This window comes from Telmatherina bonti, assembly GCF_933228915.1.
Source record: "Telmatherina bonti genome assembly, chromosome: 18".
Taxonomy (NCBI): Eukaryota; Metazoa; Chordata; class Actinopteri; order Atheriniformes; family Telmatherinidae; genus Telmatherina; species Telmatherina bonti.
In genome coordinates, this window is record NC_136616.1 from 768,856 (window position 1) to 788,490 (window position 19,635).

A 19,635-nucleotide genomic window follows, 5' to 3' on the forward strand; every position below is an offset into this window, starting at 1 on the left:
GACAAGCGCTAACAGTTTCCACTGATGGGTTTGATGGATCCTTTAATCAAACCGCTATATTATTCTTCATGATGGTCTGGCACTTGCAGAGTTTCGACATTGGCTGGTCCATGAAGAAGTTTTCAGGCGCTTTATCAGGTGTTTTATCTTCGTCATTCGCCTGTGCTGCAACCCCTTTGCTTGCTAGCTTGCTAGCAAAACCTAGTAGTGTTTCTGTTTCTGTGTTGCCATCAGTCTAACTCTGGTTTCAGTGACGTTTAGTCAGAATAGACTAGTTCAAACTGATTATCACCCGTTTTATCAGATTAAATTAAAAAGTTGCTGCCGAGCTCCTCGGACTTACGTCTGCAGTCTACATTATCAACCCGGAAGTCTACATTTTTTTCTTAGTTAGATGATGTTCTATATCAGAGCACATGAAAACCAGAATCCAGATAAAACTGGTTCACTGTGACATCATTTATCAGAGGCATGTTTTCATCGTTGACTCTGTTAAAACTTGAAGATATGAGGTGTAAACACAAACTCCAACAATCAACTGGACAATGTGAGGAAATGAGCATCCCTTCTGAAGATGGAGGATAAGGTGAGTCGTGCTTGCACCATGTCCCCTCCAGGAGGCCCATTGTCCATATCTGCTCACTGTCCTGGCTAACGGCTGTTGGCTAACAGCTGATAGCTAGCAGTTGATGGCTAACAGCTGATGGCTAACAGTTGATGGCCAACGGCTGATGCTAACGGCTGATAGTAGCAGTTGATGGCTAACAGCTGATGGATAGCAGCTGATGGCTAATGGATGATGGCTAGCAGTTGATGGCTAATGGATGATGGCTAGCAGCTGATGGCCAATGGATGATGGCTAACGGATGGTGGCTAACGGCTGATGGCTGGAAGCTGATGGCTGGCAGCTGATGGCTAGCAGCTGATGGCTAATGGCTGATGGCTAACAGATGACGGCTAACGGATGGTGGCTAACGGCTGATGGCTGGAAGCTGATGGCTAACGGATGATGGCTAACGGCTGATGGCTGGCAGCTGATGGCCAATGGCTGATGGCTAACATTTGATGGCTAATGGCTGATGGCAAATGGCTGATGGCTCACAGATGATGACTAACGGATGATGGCTAATGGCTGATGGCTAACGGCTGATGGCTGGCAGCTGATGGCCAATGGCTGATGGCTAACATTTGATGGCTAATGGCTGATGGCAAATGGCTGATGGCTCACAGATGATAACTAACGGATGATGGCTAATGGCTGATGGCTAACGGATGATGGCTAACGGCTGATGGCTAGCAGCTAATGGCTATAAATAATGCCGTTGTCCCTGAGGATGCAGCCATGCAGACAGCCATCTGGAGAATGCAATGCTGCAAACACTCAGATGCTGGAGCCTCTGGACTCCCACACTGACCACTAGCAGAGCTTTATCGGCTTCCCATCTGCACACACACGAAAGCTCTGGCATGGAGGTGTAGCTAAGTACAATAGCCAAACCAAGTCCGTACCAGACTTCATTGTAAAACATTTATACCACAGTTATAGATGCCTTCTCAGCTACACCTCCTAAATATAGAGCATTCCCTCAACTCAGGGGGGATCCATGGAGCTCTGCAGCATTCCTGGTGTGAACCATCTGCACAGGATGGGCGGGGTTCGGTATGCTCGCATTACCGCGCCATGACTACTTCATACTGACCGAGCAGTTGACCTTGGGGACTGTCACTTCCATTCATTGAAGCACATGAACGTTTTCCAGAAAATGTGAATGATGTGTCATGAAGGAGAGGAGTCATGGTAGCCGGAGTAAGTTTAGGGAGAAGAGAATGAATTCAGGAGGTGGATACTTCAGTGTCGGCCATTTCAGCGGTTAGAAGGTGTCTTACAGTTACGCTCTACAGAATCAGCTTTTAAAGACAGTATTATAAACGTCTCACGCTGCTCTCTACAACGTGGAGAAGTTCCCAACATGACAATCCAATAAACAGCAAGACTTAATAAACATTTGTTGGCTGAGTTCACATCTTTGTAAAGGCTTGAACATGAAGTATGACTTTGAAAGTCACACAGAGCTCTACTTTGGTGTAACCATGACTTCATTGCTCCAGAGTTTTCTGCCTTTCAACAGAATTCCAGCTCCATTATCTCAACCTCACAAGAAGCCAAGAAAAATACACGAAGATCCCCGAACTGGCGACATAGCACTGACGGACAGGTACTGGTGGAATAGTACTGACGGACAGGTACTGGTGGAATAGTACTGATGGACTGGTACTGGTAGACTAGTACTGGTGTAATAGTGCTGACGGACTGGTACTGGTGGAATAGTACTGATAGACTGGTACTGGTGGAATAGTACTGATGGACTGGTACTGGTAGACTAGTACTGGTGTAATAGTGCTGACGGACTGGTACTGGTGGAATAGTACTGATGGACTGGTACTGGTGGAATAGTACTGATGGACTGGTACTGGTAGACTAGTACTGGTGGAATAGTACTGACGGACAGGTACTGGTGGAATAGTACTGACGGACAGGTACTGGTGGAATAGTACTGACGGACTAGTACTGGTGGAATAGTGATGACATACTGGTACTGGTGGAATAGTACAGACGGACTGGTACTGGTGGAATAGTAATGGTGGACTGGTACTGAAGGACTGGTACTGGTGGACTAGTACTGGTGGAATAGTACTGATGGACTGGCACTGGTGGACTAGTACTGACGGACTGGTAGTGGTGGAATAGTACTGATAGACTGGTACTGGTGGAATAGTACTGATGGACTGGTACTGGTAGACTAGTACTGGTGTAATAGTGCTGAGGGACTGGTACTGGTGGACTAGTACTGACGGACTGGTACTGGTGGAATAGTACTGATGGACTGGTACTGGTGGAATAGTACTGGTGTAATAGTGCTGAGGGACTGGTACTGGTGGACTAGTACTGACGGACTGGTACTGGTGGAATAGTACTGATAGACTGGTACTGGTGGAATAGTACTGATGGACTGGTACTGGTGGAATAGTACTGGTGTAATAGTGCTGAGGGACTGGTACTGGTGGACTAGTACTGACGGACTGGTACTGGTGGAATAGTACTGATAGACTGGTACTGGTGGAATAGTACTGATGGACTGGTACTGGTAGACTAGTACTGGTGTAATAGTACTGATAGACTGGTACTGGTGGACTAGTACTGACGGACTGGTACTGGTGGAATAGTACTGATAGACTGGTACTGGTGGAATAGTACTGATGGACTGGTACTGGTAGACTAGGACTGGTGTAATAGTACTGACGGACTGGTACTGGTGGAATAGTACTGATCGACTGGTACTGGTGGAATAGTACTGACGGACTGTTACTGGCGGAATAGGACTGATAGACTGGTACTGGTGGAATAGTACTGATGGACTGGTACTGGTGGAATAGTACTGATGGACTGGTACTGGTAGACTAGTACTGGTGTAATAGTGCTGACGGACTGGTACTGGTGGAATAGTACTGATAGACTGGTACTGGTGGAATAGTACTGATGGACTGGTACTGGTAGACTAGTACTGGTGTAATAGTACTGACGGACTGGTACTGGTGGAATAGTACTGATCGACTGGTACTGGTGGAATAGTACTGACGGACTGTTACTGGCGGAATAGGACTGATAGACTGGTACTGGTGGAATAGTACTGATGGACTGGTACTGGTGGAATAGTACTGATAGACTGGTACTGGTGGAATAGTACTGATAGACTGGTACTGGTGGACTAGTACTGATAGACTGGTACTGGTGGAATAGTACTGATGGACTGGTACTGGTAGACTAGTACTGGTGTAATAGTACTGATAGACTGGTACTGGTGGACTAGTACTGACGGACTGGTACTGGTGGAATAGTACTGATAGACTGGTACTGGTGGAATAGTACTGATAGACTGGTACTGGTGGACTAGTACTGATAGACTGGTACTGGTGGAATAGTACTGATGGACTGGTACTGGTAGACTAGTACTGGTGTAATAGTACTGATAGACTGGTACTGGTGGACTAGTACTGACGGACTGGTACTGGTGGAATAGTACTGATAGACTGGTACTGGTGGAATAGTACTGATGGACTGGTACTGGTGGACTAGTACTGACGGACTGGTACTGGTGGAATAGTACTGATGGACTGGTACTGGTAGACTAGTACTGGTGTAATAGTACTGATAGACTGGTACTGGTGGACTAGTACTGACGGACTGGTACTGGTGGAATAGTACTGATAGACTGGTACTGGTGGAATAGTACTGATGGACTGGTACTGGTAGACTAGTACTGGTGTAATAGTACTGATAGACTGGTACTGGTGGACTAGTACTGACGGACTGGTACTGGTGGAATAGTACTGATAGACTGGTACTGGTGGAATAGTACTGATGGACTGGTACTGGTAGACTAGTACTGGTGTAATAGTACTGACGGACTGGTACTGGTGGAATAGTACTGATCGACTGGTACTGGTGGAATAGTACTGACGGACTGTTACTGGCGGAATAGGACTGATAGACTGGTACTGGTGGAATAGTACTGATGGACTGGTACTGGTGGAATAGTACTGATGGACTGGTACTGGTAGACTAGTACTGGTGTAATAGTGCTGACGGACTGGTACTGGTGGAATAGTACTGATGGACTAGTACTGGTAGACTAGTACTGGTGTAATAGTGCTGACGGACTGGTACTGGTGGAATAGTACTGATAGACTGGTACTGGTAGACTAGTACTGGTGTAATAGTACTGACGGACTGGTACTGGTGGAATAGTACTGATAGACTGGTACTGGTGGAATAGTACTGATGGACTGGTACTGGTGGACTAGTACTGATAGACTGGTACTGGTGGAATAGTACTGATGGACTGGTACTGGTAGACTAGTACTGGTGTAATAGTACTGATAGACTGGTACTGGTGGACTAGTACTGACGGACTGGTACTGGTGGAATAGTACTGATAGACTGGTACTGGTGGAATAGTACTGATGGACTGGTACTGGTAGACTAGTACTGGTGTAATAGTACTGACGGACTGGTACTGGTGGAATAGTACTGATCGACTGGTACTGGTGGAATAGTACTGACGGACTGTTACTGGCGGAATAGGACTGATAGACTGGTACTGGTGGAATAGTACTGATGGACTGGTACTGGTGGAATAGTACTGATGGACTGGTACTGGTAGACTAGTACTGGTGTAATAGTGCTGACGGACTGGTACTGGTGGAATAGTACTGATGGACTAGTACTGGTAGACTAGTACTGGTGTAATAGTGCTGACGGACTGGTACTGGTGGAATAGTACTGATAGACTGGTACTGGTAGACTAGTACTGGTGTAATAGTACTGACGGACTGGTACTGGTGGAATAGTACTGATAGACTGGTACTGGTGGAATAGTACTGATGGACTGGTACTGGTAGACTAGTACTGGTGGAATAGTACTGATGGACTGGTACTGGTGGAATAGTACTGGTAGACTAGTACTGGTGTAATAGTGCTGACGGACTGGTACTGGTGGAATAGTACTGATGGACTGGTACTGGTAGACTAGTACTGGTGTAATAGTACTGACGGACTGGTACTGGTGGAATAGTACTGATAGACTGGTACTGGTGGAATAGTACTGATGGACTGGTACTGGTAGACTAGTACTGGTGGAATAGTACTGATGGACTGGTACTGGTGGAATAGTACTGATGGACTGGTACTGGTGGAATAGTACTGATGGACTGGTACTGGTAGACTAGTACTGGTGTAATAGTACTGACGGACTGGTACTGGTAGACCAGTACTGATCGACTGGTACTGGTGGAATAGTACTGACGGACTGTTACTGGCGGAATAGGACTGATAGACTGGTACTGGTGGAATAGTACTGATGGACTGGTACTGGTGGAATAGTACTGACGGACTGGTACTGGTGGAATAGTACTGATGGACTGGTACTGGTAGACTAGTACTGGTGTAATAGTGCTGAGGGACTGGTACTGGTGGAATAGTACTGATCGACTGGTACTGGTGGAATAGTACTGATAGACTGGTACTGGTGGAATAGTACTGATGGACTGGTACTGGTAGACTAGTACTGGTGTAATAGTACTGACGGACTGGTACTGGTGGAATAGTACTGATCGACTGGTACTGGTGGAATAGTACTGGTGTAATAGTGCTGAGGGACTGGTACTGGTGGACTAGTACTGACGGACTGGTACTGGTGGAATAGTACTGATGGACTGGTACTGGTGGAATAGTACTGATGGACTGTTACTGGCGGAATAGGACTGATAGACTGGTACTGGTGGAATAGTACTGATGGACTGGTACTGGTGGAATAGTACTGATGGACTGGTACTGGTAGACTAGTACTGGTGTAATAGTGCTGACGGACTGGTACTGGTGGAATAGTACTGATAGACTGGTACTGGTGGAATAGTACTGATGGACTGGTACTGGTAGACTAGTACTGGTGTAATAGTACTGACGGACTGGTACTGGTAGACCAGTACTGATCGACTGGTACTGGTGGAATAGTACTGACGGACTGTTACTGGCGGAATAGGACTGATAGACTGGTACTGGTGGAATAGTACTGATGGACTGGTACTGGTGGAATAGTACTGATAGACTGGTACTGGTAGACCAGTACTGATCGACTGGTACTGGTGGAATAGTACTGACGGACTGTTACTGGCGGAATAGGACTGATAGACTGGTACTGGTAGACCAGTACTGTTCGACTGGTACTGGTGGAATAGTACTGACGGACTGTTACTGGCGGAATAGGACTGATAGACTGGTACTGGTAGACCAGTACTGATCGACTGGTACTGGTGGAATAGTACTGACGGACTGTTACTGGCGGAATAGGACTGATAGACTGGTACTGGTAGACCAGTACTGATAGACTGGTACTGGTGGAATAGTACTGGTAGACTAGTACTGGTGTAATAGTGCTGACGGACTGGTACTGGTAGACTAGTACTGGTGTAATAGTGCTGACGGACTGGTACTGGTAGACTAGTACTGGTGTAATAGTGCTGACGGACTGGTACTGGTAGACTAGTACTGGTGTAATAGTGCTGACGGACTGGTACTGGTAGACTAGTACTGGTGTAATAGTGCTGACGGACTGGTACTGGTAGACTAGTACTGGTGTAATAGTGCTGACGGACTGGTACTTGTCAGGGGGTATGGGTTCTTTGGGACATTTTTCAGGTTCCACCAGAGGGAGCCAGAGGAACCATTTTCTGGAGGGTGTTTTCACCACAGGTGTGAGAATTAGAGATCTTCTACCAGCACTATATCTGCAGCTGATTGCCAGTCCTTCGTCGCTTGAGCGTTGAGCCTCTGTGGTAAAACCTAAGCCCTCCAGCGAATTCCTGTATCCTCTAACCTTTGAGAGACTTTGCAAATTCTTGTTTTTTCCCAGAGACACTCCTTTGTGGACTCTCCAGAGCTACCTGTGATTTCCCTCCCAGCAGCCAATCATCACCAGCAACCACTCCCTACCAATAACCTAGCATTCTCTCCACTGGCTATCCTCCGGATCCGATCAGCTTGTCGCTGCCTATCCGCCCTCCACCGAAAGGACCCTCACTGGCACCCACTGCCAACATCCATCCTCTCGGACCTCCTGACACCACCCGAATTCACGGCAACTCCGAAACAAGTATGACATCTTCACTTCCCTGAGAATTATTCCATCATTTCCATTACTCATACATCTATCTTTGCAGAGAACCCCGCCTTCGGGTCTTTCCGGAACCATCCCCTCAGTTCACCAAATAAACCATTTTCACATTCTCCAGATTGCTTAATCGTGCATGTGGGTCCAACATCTTCACACCATGACAGTACTGGTGGAATAGTACTGATAGACTGGTACTGGTAGACCAGTACTGATCGACTGGTACTGGTGGAATAGTACTGATAGACTGGTACTGGTAGACCAGTACTGATCGACTGGTACTGGTGGAATAGGACTGACGGACTGTTACTGGCGGAATAGGACTGACGGACTGGTACTGGTGGAACAGTATTGACGAACTGGTACTGGTACTAGCGGACTAGTACTCACAGACTAGCACTGACCTTCATAGGTTTGAGCTCAAATCCTGCATCTTCTATAAAATCTAAAAAAAATTCAACATGCGGCACATTTGTGGTCTTTTTTGTTTGTTTTAATCGTCGTCATTTCAAAATCGTATACGAGTATGAACTTTAGATTACGATTTTTTTAACGATTAATTGTGTAGCATGGCCTGCACCCCTACGACCCTGCAACCCTGCAGCCGTACGACACTGCAGCTCTCTGACCATGCAGCTCTACGACCCTGCAGCCCTACAACCCTGTTACCCTACGACCATGCAACCCTACGACCCTGCAGCCCTACGACCCTGCAGCTCTACGACCCTGCAGCCCTACAACCCTGTTACCCTACGACCATGCAACCCTACGACCCTGTAACCCTCCGACCCTGCAGCCCTACGACCCTGCAGCTCTACGACCTTGCGACCCTACGACGTTGCGACCCTACGACCCTGTGACCCTGCGACCCGACGACCCTGTAACCCTACGACCCTGTAACCCTACGACCCTGTGACCCTACGACCCTGCAACCCTACGACCCTGTAACCCTACGACCCTGTAACCCTACGACCCTGTGACCCTACGACCCTGCAGCTCTACGACCCTGCAGCGCTACGACCCTGCAGCTCTACGACCCTGCGACCCTACGACCCTGTGACCCTACGACCCTGCAGCGCTACGACCCTGCAACCCTACGACCCTGTAACCCTACGACCCTGCAGCCCTACGACCCTGCAACCCTACGACCCTGCAGCGCTACGACCCTGCAACCCTACGACCCTGTAACCCTACGACCCTGCAGCCCTACGACCCTGCAGCTCTACGACCCTGCAGCGCTACGACAGTGCAACCCTACGACCCTGCAGCGCTACGACCCTTCAACCCTACGACCCTGTAACCCTACAACCCTGCAACTGTCTGACCCTGTGACCCTACGACCCTTCAACCCTACGACCCTGCAACTGTCTGACCCTGTGACCCTACGACCCTTCAACCGTACGACCCTGTAACCCTGCAACTGTCTGACCCTGTGACCCTACGACCCTTCAACCCTACGACCGTGCAACTGTCTGACCCTGTGACCCTACGACCCTTCAACCCTACGACCCTGCAGCTCTACGACCCTGTAACCCTACGACCCTGCAGCTCTACAACCCTGCAGCTCTACGACCCTGTAGCTCTACGACCCTGTAACCCTACGACCCTGTAACCCTACGACCCTGTAACCCTACGACCCTGTGACCCTACGACCCTGCAGCTCTACGACCCTGCAGCGCTACGACCCTGCAGCTCTACGACCCTGCGACCCTACGACCCTGTGACCCTACGACCCTGCAGCGCTACGACCCTGCAACCCTACGACCCTGTAACCCTACGACCCTGCAGCCCTACGACCCTGCAACCCTACGACCCTGCAGCGCTACGACCCTGCAACCCTACGACCCTGCAGCGCTACGACCCTGCAACCCTACGACCCTGTAACCCTACGACCCTGCAGCCCTACGACCCTGCAGCTCTACGACCCTGCAGCGCTACGACAGTGCAACCCTACGACCCTGCAGCGCTACGACCCTTCAACCCTACGACCCTGCAGCTCTACGACCCTGTAACCCTACAACCCTGCAACTGTCTGACCCTGTGACCCTACGACCCTTCAACCCTACGACCCTGCAACTGTCTGACCCTGTGACCCTACGACCCTTCAACCGTACGACCCTGTAACCCTGCAACTGTCTGACCCTGTGACCCTACGACCCTTCAACCCTACGACCGTGCAACTGTCTGACCCTGTGACCCTACGACCCTTCAACCCTACGACCCTGCAGCTCTACGACCCTGTAACCCTACGACCCTGCAGCTCTACAACCCTGCAGCTCTACGACCCTGTAGCTCTACGACCCTGTAACCCTACGACCCTGTAACCCTACGACCCTGTAGCTCTACAACCCTGCAGCTCTACAACCCTGCAGCTCTACGACCCTGTAACCCTACGACCCTGCAGCTCTACGACCCTGTAACCCTACGACCCTGTAGCTCTACAACCCTGCAGCTCTACAACCCTGCAGCTCTACGACCCTGTAACCCTACGACCCTGCAGCTCTACGACCCTGTAACCCTACGACCCTGCAGCTCTACGACCCTGTAGCTCTACGACCCTGCAGCTCTACGACCCTGTAACCCTACGACCCTGCAGCTCTACGACCCTGTAACCCTACGACCCTGCAGCTCTACGACCCTGTAACCCTACGACCCTGTAACCCTACGACCCTGCAGCTCTACGACCCTGTAGCTCTACGACCCTGTAACCCTACAACCCTGTAGCTCTACGACCCTGTAACCCTACGACCCTGCAGCTCTACGACCCTGTAACCCTACAACCCTGTAGCTCTACGACCCTGTAACCCTACAACCCTGTAGCTCTACGACCCTGTAACCCTACAACCCTGCAGCTCTACAACCCTGTAGCTCTACGACCCTGTAGCTCTACGACCCTGCAGCTCTACGACCCTGTAGCTCTACGACCCTGTAGCTCTACGACCCTGTAACCCTACGACCCTGTAGCTCTACGACCCTGCAGCTCTACGACCCTGTAACCCTACGACCCTGTAGCTCTACGACCCTGTAGCTCTACGACCCTGCAGCTCTACGACCCTGTAGCTCTACAACCCTGCAGCTCTACGACCCTGCAGCTCTACGACCCTGTAACCCTACGACCCTGCAGCTCTACGACCCTGCAGCTCTACGACCCTGTAACCCTACGACCCTGCAGCTCTACGACCCTGTAGCTCTACGACCCTGCAGCTCTACGACCCTGTAACCCTACGACCCTGCAGCTCTACGACCCTGTAACCCTACGACCCTGCAGCTCTACGACCCTGTAACCCTACGACCCTGCAGCTCTACGACCCTGCAGCCCTACGACCCTGCAGCTCTACGACCCTGTAACCCTACGACCCTGCAGCTCTACGACGCTGCAGCTCTACGACCCTGCAGCTCTACGACCCTGTAACCCTACGACCCTGCAGCTCTACGACCCTGCAGCTCTACGACCCTGTAACCCTACGACCCTGCAGCTCTACGACCCTGTAACCCTACGACCCTGCAGCTCTACGACCCTGTAACCCTACGACCCTGCAGCTCTACGACCCTGTAACCCTACGACCCTGTAGCTCTACGACCCTGCAGCTCTACGACCCTGTAACCCTACGACCCTGCAGCTCTACGACCCTGTAACCCTACGACCCTGCAGCTCTACGACCCTGCAGCTCTACGACCCTGCAGCTCTACGACCCTGTAACCCTACGACCCTGCAGCTCTACGACCCTGTAACCCTACGACCCTGCAGCTCTACGACCCTGCAGCTCTACGACCCTGTAACCCTACGACCCTGCAGCTCTACGACCCTGTAACCCTACGACCCTGCAGCTCTACGACCCTGTAACCCTACGACCCTGCAGCTCTACGACCCTGTAACCCTACGACCCTGCAGCTCTACGACCCTGTAACCCTACGACCCTGCAGCTCTACGACCCTGTAACCCTACGACCCTGCAGCTCTACGACCCTGCAGCTCTACGACCCTGCAGCGCTACGACCCTGCAGCTCTACGACCCTGCGACCCTACGACCCTGTGACCCTACGACCCTGCAGCGCTACGACCCTGCAACCCTACGACCCTGTAACCCTACGACCCTGCAGCCCTACGACCCTGCAACCCTACGACCCTGCAGCGCTACGACCCTGCAACCCTACGACCCTGTAACCCTACGACCCTGCAGCCCTACGACCCTGCAGCTCTACGACCCTGCAGCGCTACGACCCTGTAGCTCTACAACCCTGCAACTGTCTGACCCTGTGACCCTACGACCCTTCAACCCTACGACCCTGCAACTGTCTGACCCTGTGACCCTACGACCCTTCAACCGTACGACCCTGTAACCCTGCAACTGTCTGACCCTGTGACCCTACGACCCTTCAACCCTACGACCGTGCAACTGTCTGACCCTGTGACCCTACGACCCTTCAACCCTACGACCCTGCAGCTCTACGACCCTGTAACCCTACGACCCTGCAGCTCTACAACCCTGCAGCTCTACGACCCTGTAACCCTACGACCCTGTAACCCTACGACCCTGTAACCCTACGACCCTGTGACCCTACGACCCTGCAGCTCTACGACCCTGCAGCGCTACGACCCTGCAGCTCTACGACCCTGCGACCCTACGACCCTGTGACCCTACGACCCTGCAGCGCTACGACCCTGCAACCCTACGACCCTGTAACCCTACGACCCTGCAGCCCTACGACCCTGCAACCCTACGACCCTGCAGCGCTACGACCCTGCAACCCTACGACCCTGTAACCCTACGACCCTGCAGCCCTACGACCCTGCAGCTCTACGACCCTGCAGCGCTACGACAGTGCAACCCTACGACCCTGCAGCGCTACGACCCTTCAACCCTACGACCCTGCAGCTCTACGACCCTGTAACCCTACAACCCTGCAACTGTCTGACCCTGTGACCCTACGACCCTTCAACCCTACGACCCTGCAACTGTCTGACCCTGTGACCCTACGACCCTTCAACCGTACGACCCTGTAACCCTGCAACTGTCTGACCCTGTGACCCTACGACCCTTCAACCCTACGACCGTGCAACTGTCTGACCCTGTGACCCTACGACCCTTCAACTCTACGACCCTGTAACCCTACGACCCTGCAGCTCTACAACCCTGCAGCTCTACGACCCTGTAGCTCTACGACCCTGTAACCCTACGACCCTGTAACCCTACGACCCTGTAGCTCTACAACCCTGCAGCTCTACAACCCTGCAGCTCTACGACCCTGTAACCCTACGACCCTGCAGCTCTACGACCCTGTAACCCTACGACCCTGTAGCTCTACAACCCTGCAGCTCTACAACCCTGCAGCTCTACGACCCTGTAACCCTACGACCCTGCAGCTCTACGACCCTGTAACCCTACGACCCTGCAGCTCTACGACCCTGTAGCTCTACGACCCTGCAGCTCTACGACCCTGTAACCCTACGACCCTGCAGCTCTACGACCCTGTAACCCTACGACCCTGCAGCTCTACGACCCTGTAACCCTACGACCCTGCAGCTCTACGACCCTGTAACCCTACGACCCTGTAACCCTACGACCCTGCAGCTCTACGACCCTGTAGCTCTACGACCCTGCAGCTCTACGACCCTGTAACCCTACGACCCTGTAACCCTACGACCCTGCAGCTCTACGACCCTGTAACCCTACGACCCTGTAACCCTACGACCCTGTAACCCTACGACCCTGCAGCTCTACGACCCTGTAGCTCTACAAACCTGTAGCTCTACGACCCTGTAACCCTACAACCCTGTAGCTCTACGACCCTGTAACCCTACGACCCTGCAGCTCTACGACCCTGTAACCCTACAACCCTGTAGCTCTACGACCCTGTAACCCTACAACCCTGTAGCTCTACGACCCTGTAACCCTACAACCCTGCAGCTCTACAACCCTGTAGCTCTACGACCCTGTAGCTCTACGACCCTGCAGCTCTACGACCCTGTAGCTCTACGACCCTGTAGCTCTACGACCCTGTAACCCTACGACCCTGTAGCTCTACGACCCTGCAGCTCTACGACCCTGTAACCCTACGACCCTGTAGCTCTACGACCCTGTAGCTCTACGACCCTGCAGCTCTACGACCCTGTAGCTCTACAACCCTGCAGCTCTACGACCCTGCAGCTCTACGACCCTGTAACCCTACGACCCTGCAGCTCTACGACCCTGCAGCTCTACGACCCTGTAACCCTACGACCCTGCAGCTCTACGACCCTGTAGCTCTACGACCCTGCAGCTCTACGACCCTGTAACCCTACGACCCTGCAGCTCTACGACCCTGCAGCTCTACGACCCTGTAACCCTACGACCCTGCAGCTCTACGACCCTGTAACCCTACGACCCTGCAGCTCTACGACCCTGCAGCCCTACGACCCTGCAGCTCTACGACCCTGTAACCCTACGACCCTGCAGCTCTACGACCCTGCAGCCCTACGACCCTGCAGCTCTACGACCCTGTAACCCTACGACCCTGCAGCTCTACGACCCTGCAGCCCTACGACCCTGCAGCTCTACGACCCTGTAACCCTACGACCCTGCAGCTCTACGACCCTGCAGCCCTACGACCCTGCAGCTCTACGACCCTGTAACCCTACGACCCTGCAGCTCTACGACGCTGCAGCTCTACAACCCTGCAACTGTCTGACCCTGTGACCCTACGACCCTTCAACCCTACGACCCTGCAACTGTCTGACCCTGTGACCCTACGACCCTTCAACCGTACGACCCTGTAACCCTGCAACTGTCTGACCCTGTGACCCTACGACCCTTCAACCCTACGACCGTGCAACTGTCTGACCCTGTGACCCTACGACCCTTCAACCCTACGACCCTGCAGCTCTACGACCCTGTAACCCTACGACCCTGCAGCTCTACAACCCTGCAGCTCTACGACCCTGTAGCTCTACGACCCTGTAACCCTACGACCCTGTAACCCTACGACCCTGTAACCCTACGACCCTGTGACCCTACGACCCTGCAGCTCTACGACCCTGCAGCGCTACGACCCTGCAGCTCTACGACCCTGCGACCCTACGACCCTGTGACCCTACGACCCTGCAGCGCTACGACCCTGCAACCCTACGACCCTGTAACCCTACGACCCTGCAGCCCTACGACCCTGCAACCCTACGACCCTGTAACCCTACGACCCTGCAGCCCTACGACCCTGCAGCTCTACGACCCTGCAGCGCTACGACAGTGCAACCCTACGACCCTGCAGCGCTACGACCCTTCAACCCTACGACCCTGCAGCTCTACGACCCTGTAACCCTACAACCCTGCAACTGTCTGACCCTGTGACCCTACGACCCTTCAACCCTACGACCCTGCAACTTTCTGACCCTGTGACCCTACGACCCTTCAACCGTACGACCCTGTAACCCTGCAACTGTCTGACCCTGTGACCCTACGACCCTTCAACCCTACGACCGTGCAACTGTCTGACCCTGTGACCCTACGACCCTTCAACTCTACGACCCTGTAACCCTACGACCCTGCAGCTCTACAACCCTGCAGCTCTACGACCCTGTAGCTCTACGACCCTGTAACCCTACGACCCTGTAACCCTACGACCCTGTAGCTCTACAACCCTGCAGCTCTACAACCCTGCAGCTCTACGACCCTGTAACCCTACGACCCTGCAGCTCTACGACCCTGTAACCCTACGACCCTGTAGCTCTACAACCCTGCAGCTCTACAACCCTGCAGCTCTACGACCCTGTAACCCTACGACCCTGCAGCTCTACGACCCTGTAACCCTACGACCCTGCAGCTCTACGACCCTGTAGCTCTACGACCCTGCAGCTCTACGACCCTGTAACCCTACGACCCTGCAGCTCTACGACCCTGTAACCCTACGACCCTGCAGCTCTACGACCCTGTAACCCTACGACCCTGCAGCTCTACGACCCTGTAACCCTACGACCCTGTAACCCTACGACCCTGCAGCTCTACGACCCTGTAGCTCTACAAACCTGTAGCTCTACGACCCTGTAACCCTACAACCCTGTAGCTCTACGACCCTGTAACCCTACGACCCTGCAGCTCTACGACCCTGTAACCCTACAACCCTGTAGCTCTACGACCCTGTAACCCTACAACCCTGTAGCTCTACGACCCTGTAACCCTACAACCCTGCAGCTCTACAACCCTGTAGCTCTACGACCCTGTAGCTCTACGACCCTGCAGCTCTACGACCCTGTAGCTCTACGACCCTGTAGCTCTACGACCCTGTAACCCTACGACCCTGTAGCTCTACGACCCTGCAGCTCTACGACCCTGTAACCCTACGACCCTGTAGCTCTATGACCCTGTAGCTCTACGACCCTGCAGCTCTACGACCCTGTAGCTCTACGACCCTGTAACCCTACGACCCTGCAGCTCTACGACCCTGCAGCTCTACGACCCTGTAGCTCTACGACCCTGCAGCTCTACGACCCTGTAACCCTACGACCCTGCAGCTCTACGACCCTGCAGCTCTACGACCCTGTAACCCTACGACCCTGCAGCTCTACGACCCTGTAACCCTACGACCCTGCAGCTCTACGACCCTGCAGCCCTACGACCCTGCAGCTCTACGACCCTGTAACCCTACGACCCTGCAGCTCTACGACGCTGCAGCTCTACGACCCTGCAGCTCTACGACCCTGTAACCCTACGACCCTGCAGCTCTACGACCCTGCAGCTCTACGACCCTGTAACCCTACGACCCTGCAGCTCTACGACCCTGTAACCCTACGACCCTGCAGCTCTACGACCCTGTAACCCTACGACCCTGCAGCTCTACGACCCTGTAACCCTACGACCCTGTAGCTCTACGACCCTGCAGCTCTACGACCCTGTAACCCTACGACCCTGCAGCTCTACGACCCTGTAACCCTACGACCCTGCAGCTCTACGACCCTGCAGCTCTACGACCCTGCAGCTCTACGACCCTGTAACCCTACGACCCTGCAGCTCTACGACCCTGTAACCCTACGACCCTGCAGCTCTACGACCCTGCAGCTCTACGACCCTGTAACCCTACGACCCTGCAGCTCTACGACCCTGTAACCCTACGACCCTGCAGCTCTACGACCCTGTAACCCTACGACCCTGCAGCTCTACGACCCTGTAACCCTACGACCCTGCAGCTCTACGACCCTGTAACCCTACGACCCTGCAGCTCTACGACCCTGTAACCCTACGACCCTGCAGCTCTACGACCCTGTAACCCTACGACCCTGCAGCTCTACGACCCTGCAGCTCTACGACCCTGTAACCCTACGACCCTGCAGCTCTACGACCCTGTAACCCTACGACCCTGCAGCTCTACGACCCTGCAGCTCTACGACCCTGTAACCCTACGACCCTGCAGCTCTACGACCCTGTAACCCTACGACCCTGAGAACAGTTTACTAAATGACACCTTTTCAGAATGAGGCAGTAGTTTTTGAGCCTGTAGTCGGTTCAGACATGCACACACAGTCACCAGACCACATATTCAGCTCCTACATGAACACACATAATGTTGGGTTGGACCTTCAGAACTGCGTTCATTGGTTCGTTCGTTCTGGATGTTTTCTCTTCTTCAGAACATTCTCAGGAAACCCTGGAGATGGTTGTAAATACCAACAACCTGGAATCTCATGTCTTTCTCATTTTTATGCTCAGTTTGAACTTCAGCACGTTTACATGACAACATGCTGCCCTGTGATTGACTGGTTGGATACTGCTGTTAACTAGCAGGTGTACCTTATAAAGCAGACGATGAGTGCAGTTGTTATCAAGCAGAAATTAAGTTAACTTTTCATTTAAAATAAATACAGCCATCGCTGCTGGATATATGGATGGTTTGTTTACTGGCAGGTCAGGAATAGTGCTGGGCGTCGTGGAGACAGCTGACAACCAGCCAGGTATTACATCACACACCCAGGATCCAGTCTCCATGCCTGGGACACCTCCTGCATGCCTCCATGCCTCAGCGTCAGGCGGCGTAAAGCGTCAGGCGAAAACAGACCTTTGGTCAACATGAGTCCACCAGAGAGGAGCAGCTTCGCCGAAGGACCTGCTTGGAATGTGTAGAAACACGTGGCTGTGATTCAGCGCAGGTGTGTCTGCGTCCTCACCAACAAACCTAACAAGCTTTGTCACATTGTGACGGCGTGCACACGCCTCACTGCGCCACACAAAACACAGTTTTGTCCTTTTCATTAGAAAGCGGCAAACAGGAGGAGGCTTACCGGGGCTGAAAACAACAGAAAAACGGGAGGGACGAGATTTTTTTGGTTTGTTTACGAGGACGAACAACGAGGCTTCGTTTCATGGCCACTGGGTATGGGTGGGGGGGGGGGGGTCAACTCCACAGGACATTCACTTCATCGCTCCAACACCTACTCATGATATTACGCACTCAAAAAGTACGTTTTATGTTGAAGTAGAAGACACACCCAACTATTCATAGGAATACAGATATAAAAGCACAAAGCCAGAGACACCAAACAACTGTCAGGATATCAGAGTGAAACTGGCCCCCGTCCCGTGTAAGCAGCCCAGATGGCTGATTTCCCAGTGCCGGGGATGCAGAAGGATCAAGACAACATGCTGCTGTCAGGGATGTGGCATGTCAACCTGCAGCGTTCAGCTTTCCACCGGCTTGTTGTCAACAATCCCCCCCACTGTTCAACACAAAACCCTCAGCAGGAAAGTTTAAAACAATGCTGCTGACCCATACAGCAACACAGTTTCACACAGAATCTGGGTCCTTGTGGTGAAGCCAACACTTACGTTTCTCCTCTGGCATCGTGCTCGTCTCCCAGATTAACACGATGTCGTGTCCCTGGATTCAAAGAATCCACAAAATATCCTTAAATCCTTTCAGAGTCGTGTGATGGTGGTGCAACACATCCTCTGTGGACACTGCGGATCTGATGTGACGACAGAGAGAAGCACAGAGTGAGCGCTCTGTCCGTAACTATCTCTGGAATGAGCTGAAGGTCATGTGACACCCTCCCTCTCTCTCTTTTTCTCTCTCTCTGAGTTATGGCAACTATCTGTTATTAATAGAAGCATGAGGAGCTGAAGGGGAACGACACCTCCACCCAGTGATCTCCTACTGGGTGTGTCCCACACTTCCCAGTCCACAACCTTGACAGCTCAGTACAACATGAGTGCTGTTCCACGGTCAATCGTCACGTAGTTTGGAAGAGACCTCCGTCTGTCAGAAGATCCTTAAACGTGACCTCCGTCTGTCAGAAGATCCTTAACGTGACCTCCGTCTGTCAGAAGATCCTTAAACGTGACCTCCGTCTGTCAGAAGATCCTTAAACGTGACCTCCGTCTGTCAGAAGATCCTTAAACGTGACCTCCGTCTGTCAGAAGGTCCTTAAACGTGACCTCCGTCTGTCAGAAGATCCTTAAACGTGACCTCCGTCTGTCAGAAGATCCTTAAACGTGACCTCCGTCTGTCAGAAGTCGCCTTAAACGTGACCTCCGTCTGTCAGAAGATCCTTAAACGTGACCTCCGTCTGTCAGAAGATCCTTAAACGTGACCTCCGTCTGTCAGAAGATCCTTAAACGTGACACCTCCGTCTGTCAGAAGATCCTTAAACGTGACCTCCGTCTGTCAGAAGATCCTTAAACGTGACCTCCGTCTGTCAGAAGATCCTTAAACGTGACCTCCGTCTGTCAGAAGATCCTTAAACGTGACCTCCGTCTGTCAGAAGATCCTTAAACGTGACCTCCGTCTGTCAGAAGATCCTTAAACGTGACCTCCGTCTGTCAGAAGATCCTTAAACGTGACCTCCGTCTGTCAGAAGATCCTTAAACGTGACCTCCGTCTGTCAGAAGATCCTTAAACGTGACCTCCGTCTGTCAGAAGATCCTTAAACGTGACCTCCGTCTGTC

At 52.6% G+C, this 19,635-nt stretch overlaps 1 protein-coding gene across 6 annotated transcripts in view; it reads right to left on the bottom strand.

Moving 5' to 3' along the window:
- The window catches only part of ablim2 (actin binding LIM protein family, member 2), a 250,183-nt gene extending 231,485 nt beyond the window's left edge, over positions 1–18,698 (bottom strand). For all 6 annotated transcript variants that reach the window (XM_079257457.1, XM_079257456.1, XM_079257458.1 and 3 more), the window contains exon 1: positions 18,517–18,698. In XM_079257457.1, coding sequence (XP_079113583.1) covers positions 18,517–18,532 — 16 coding nt within the window. In that variant the 5' untranslated portion in view covers positions 18,533–18,698. The remainder of the gene's footprint in view (positions 1–18,516) is intronic.
- Positions 18,699–19,635: the final 937 nt, after the last annotated feature.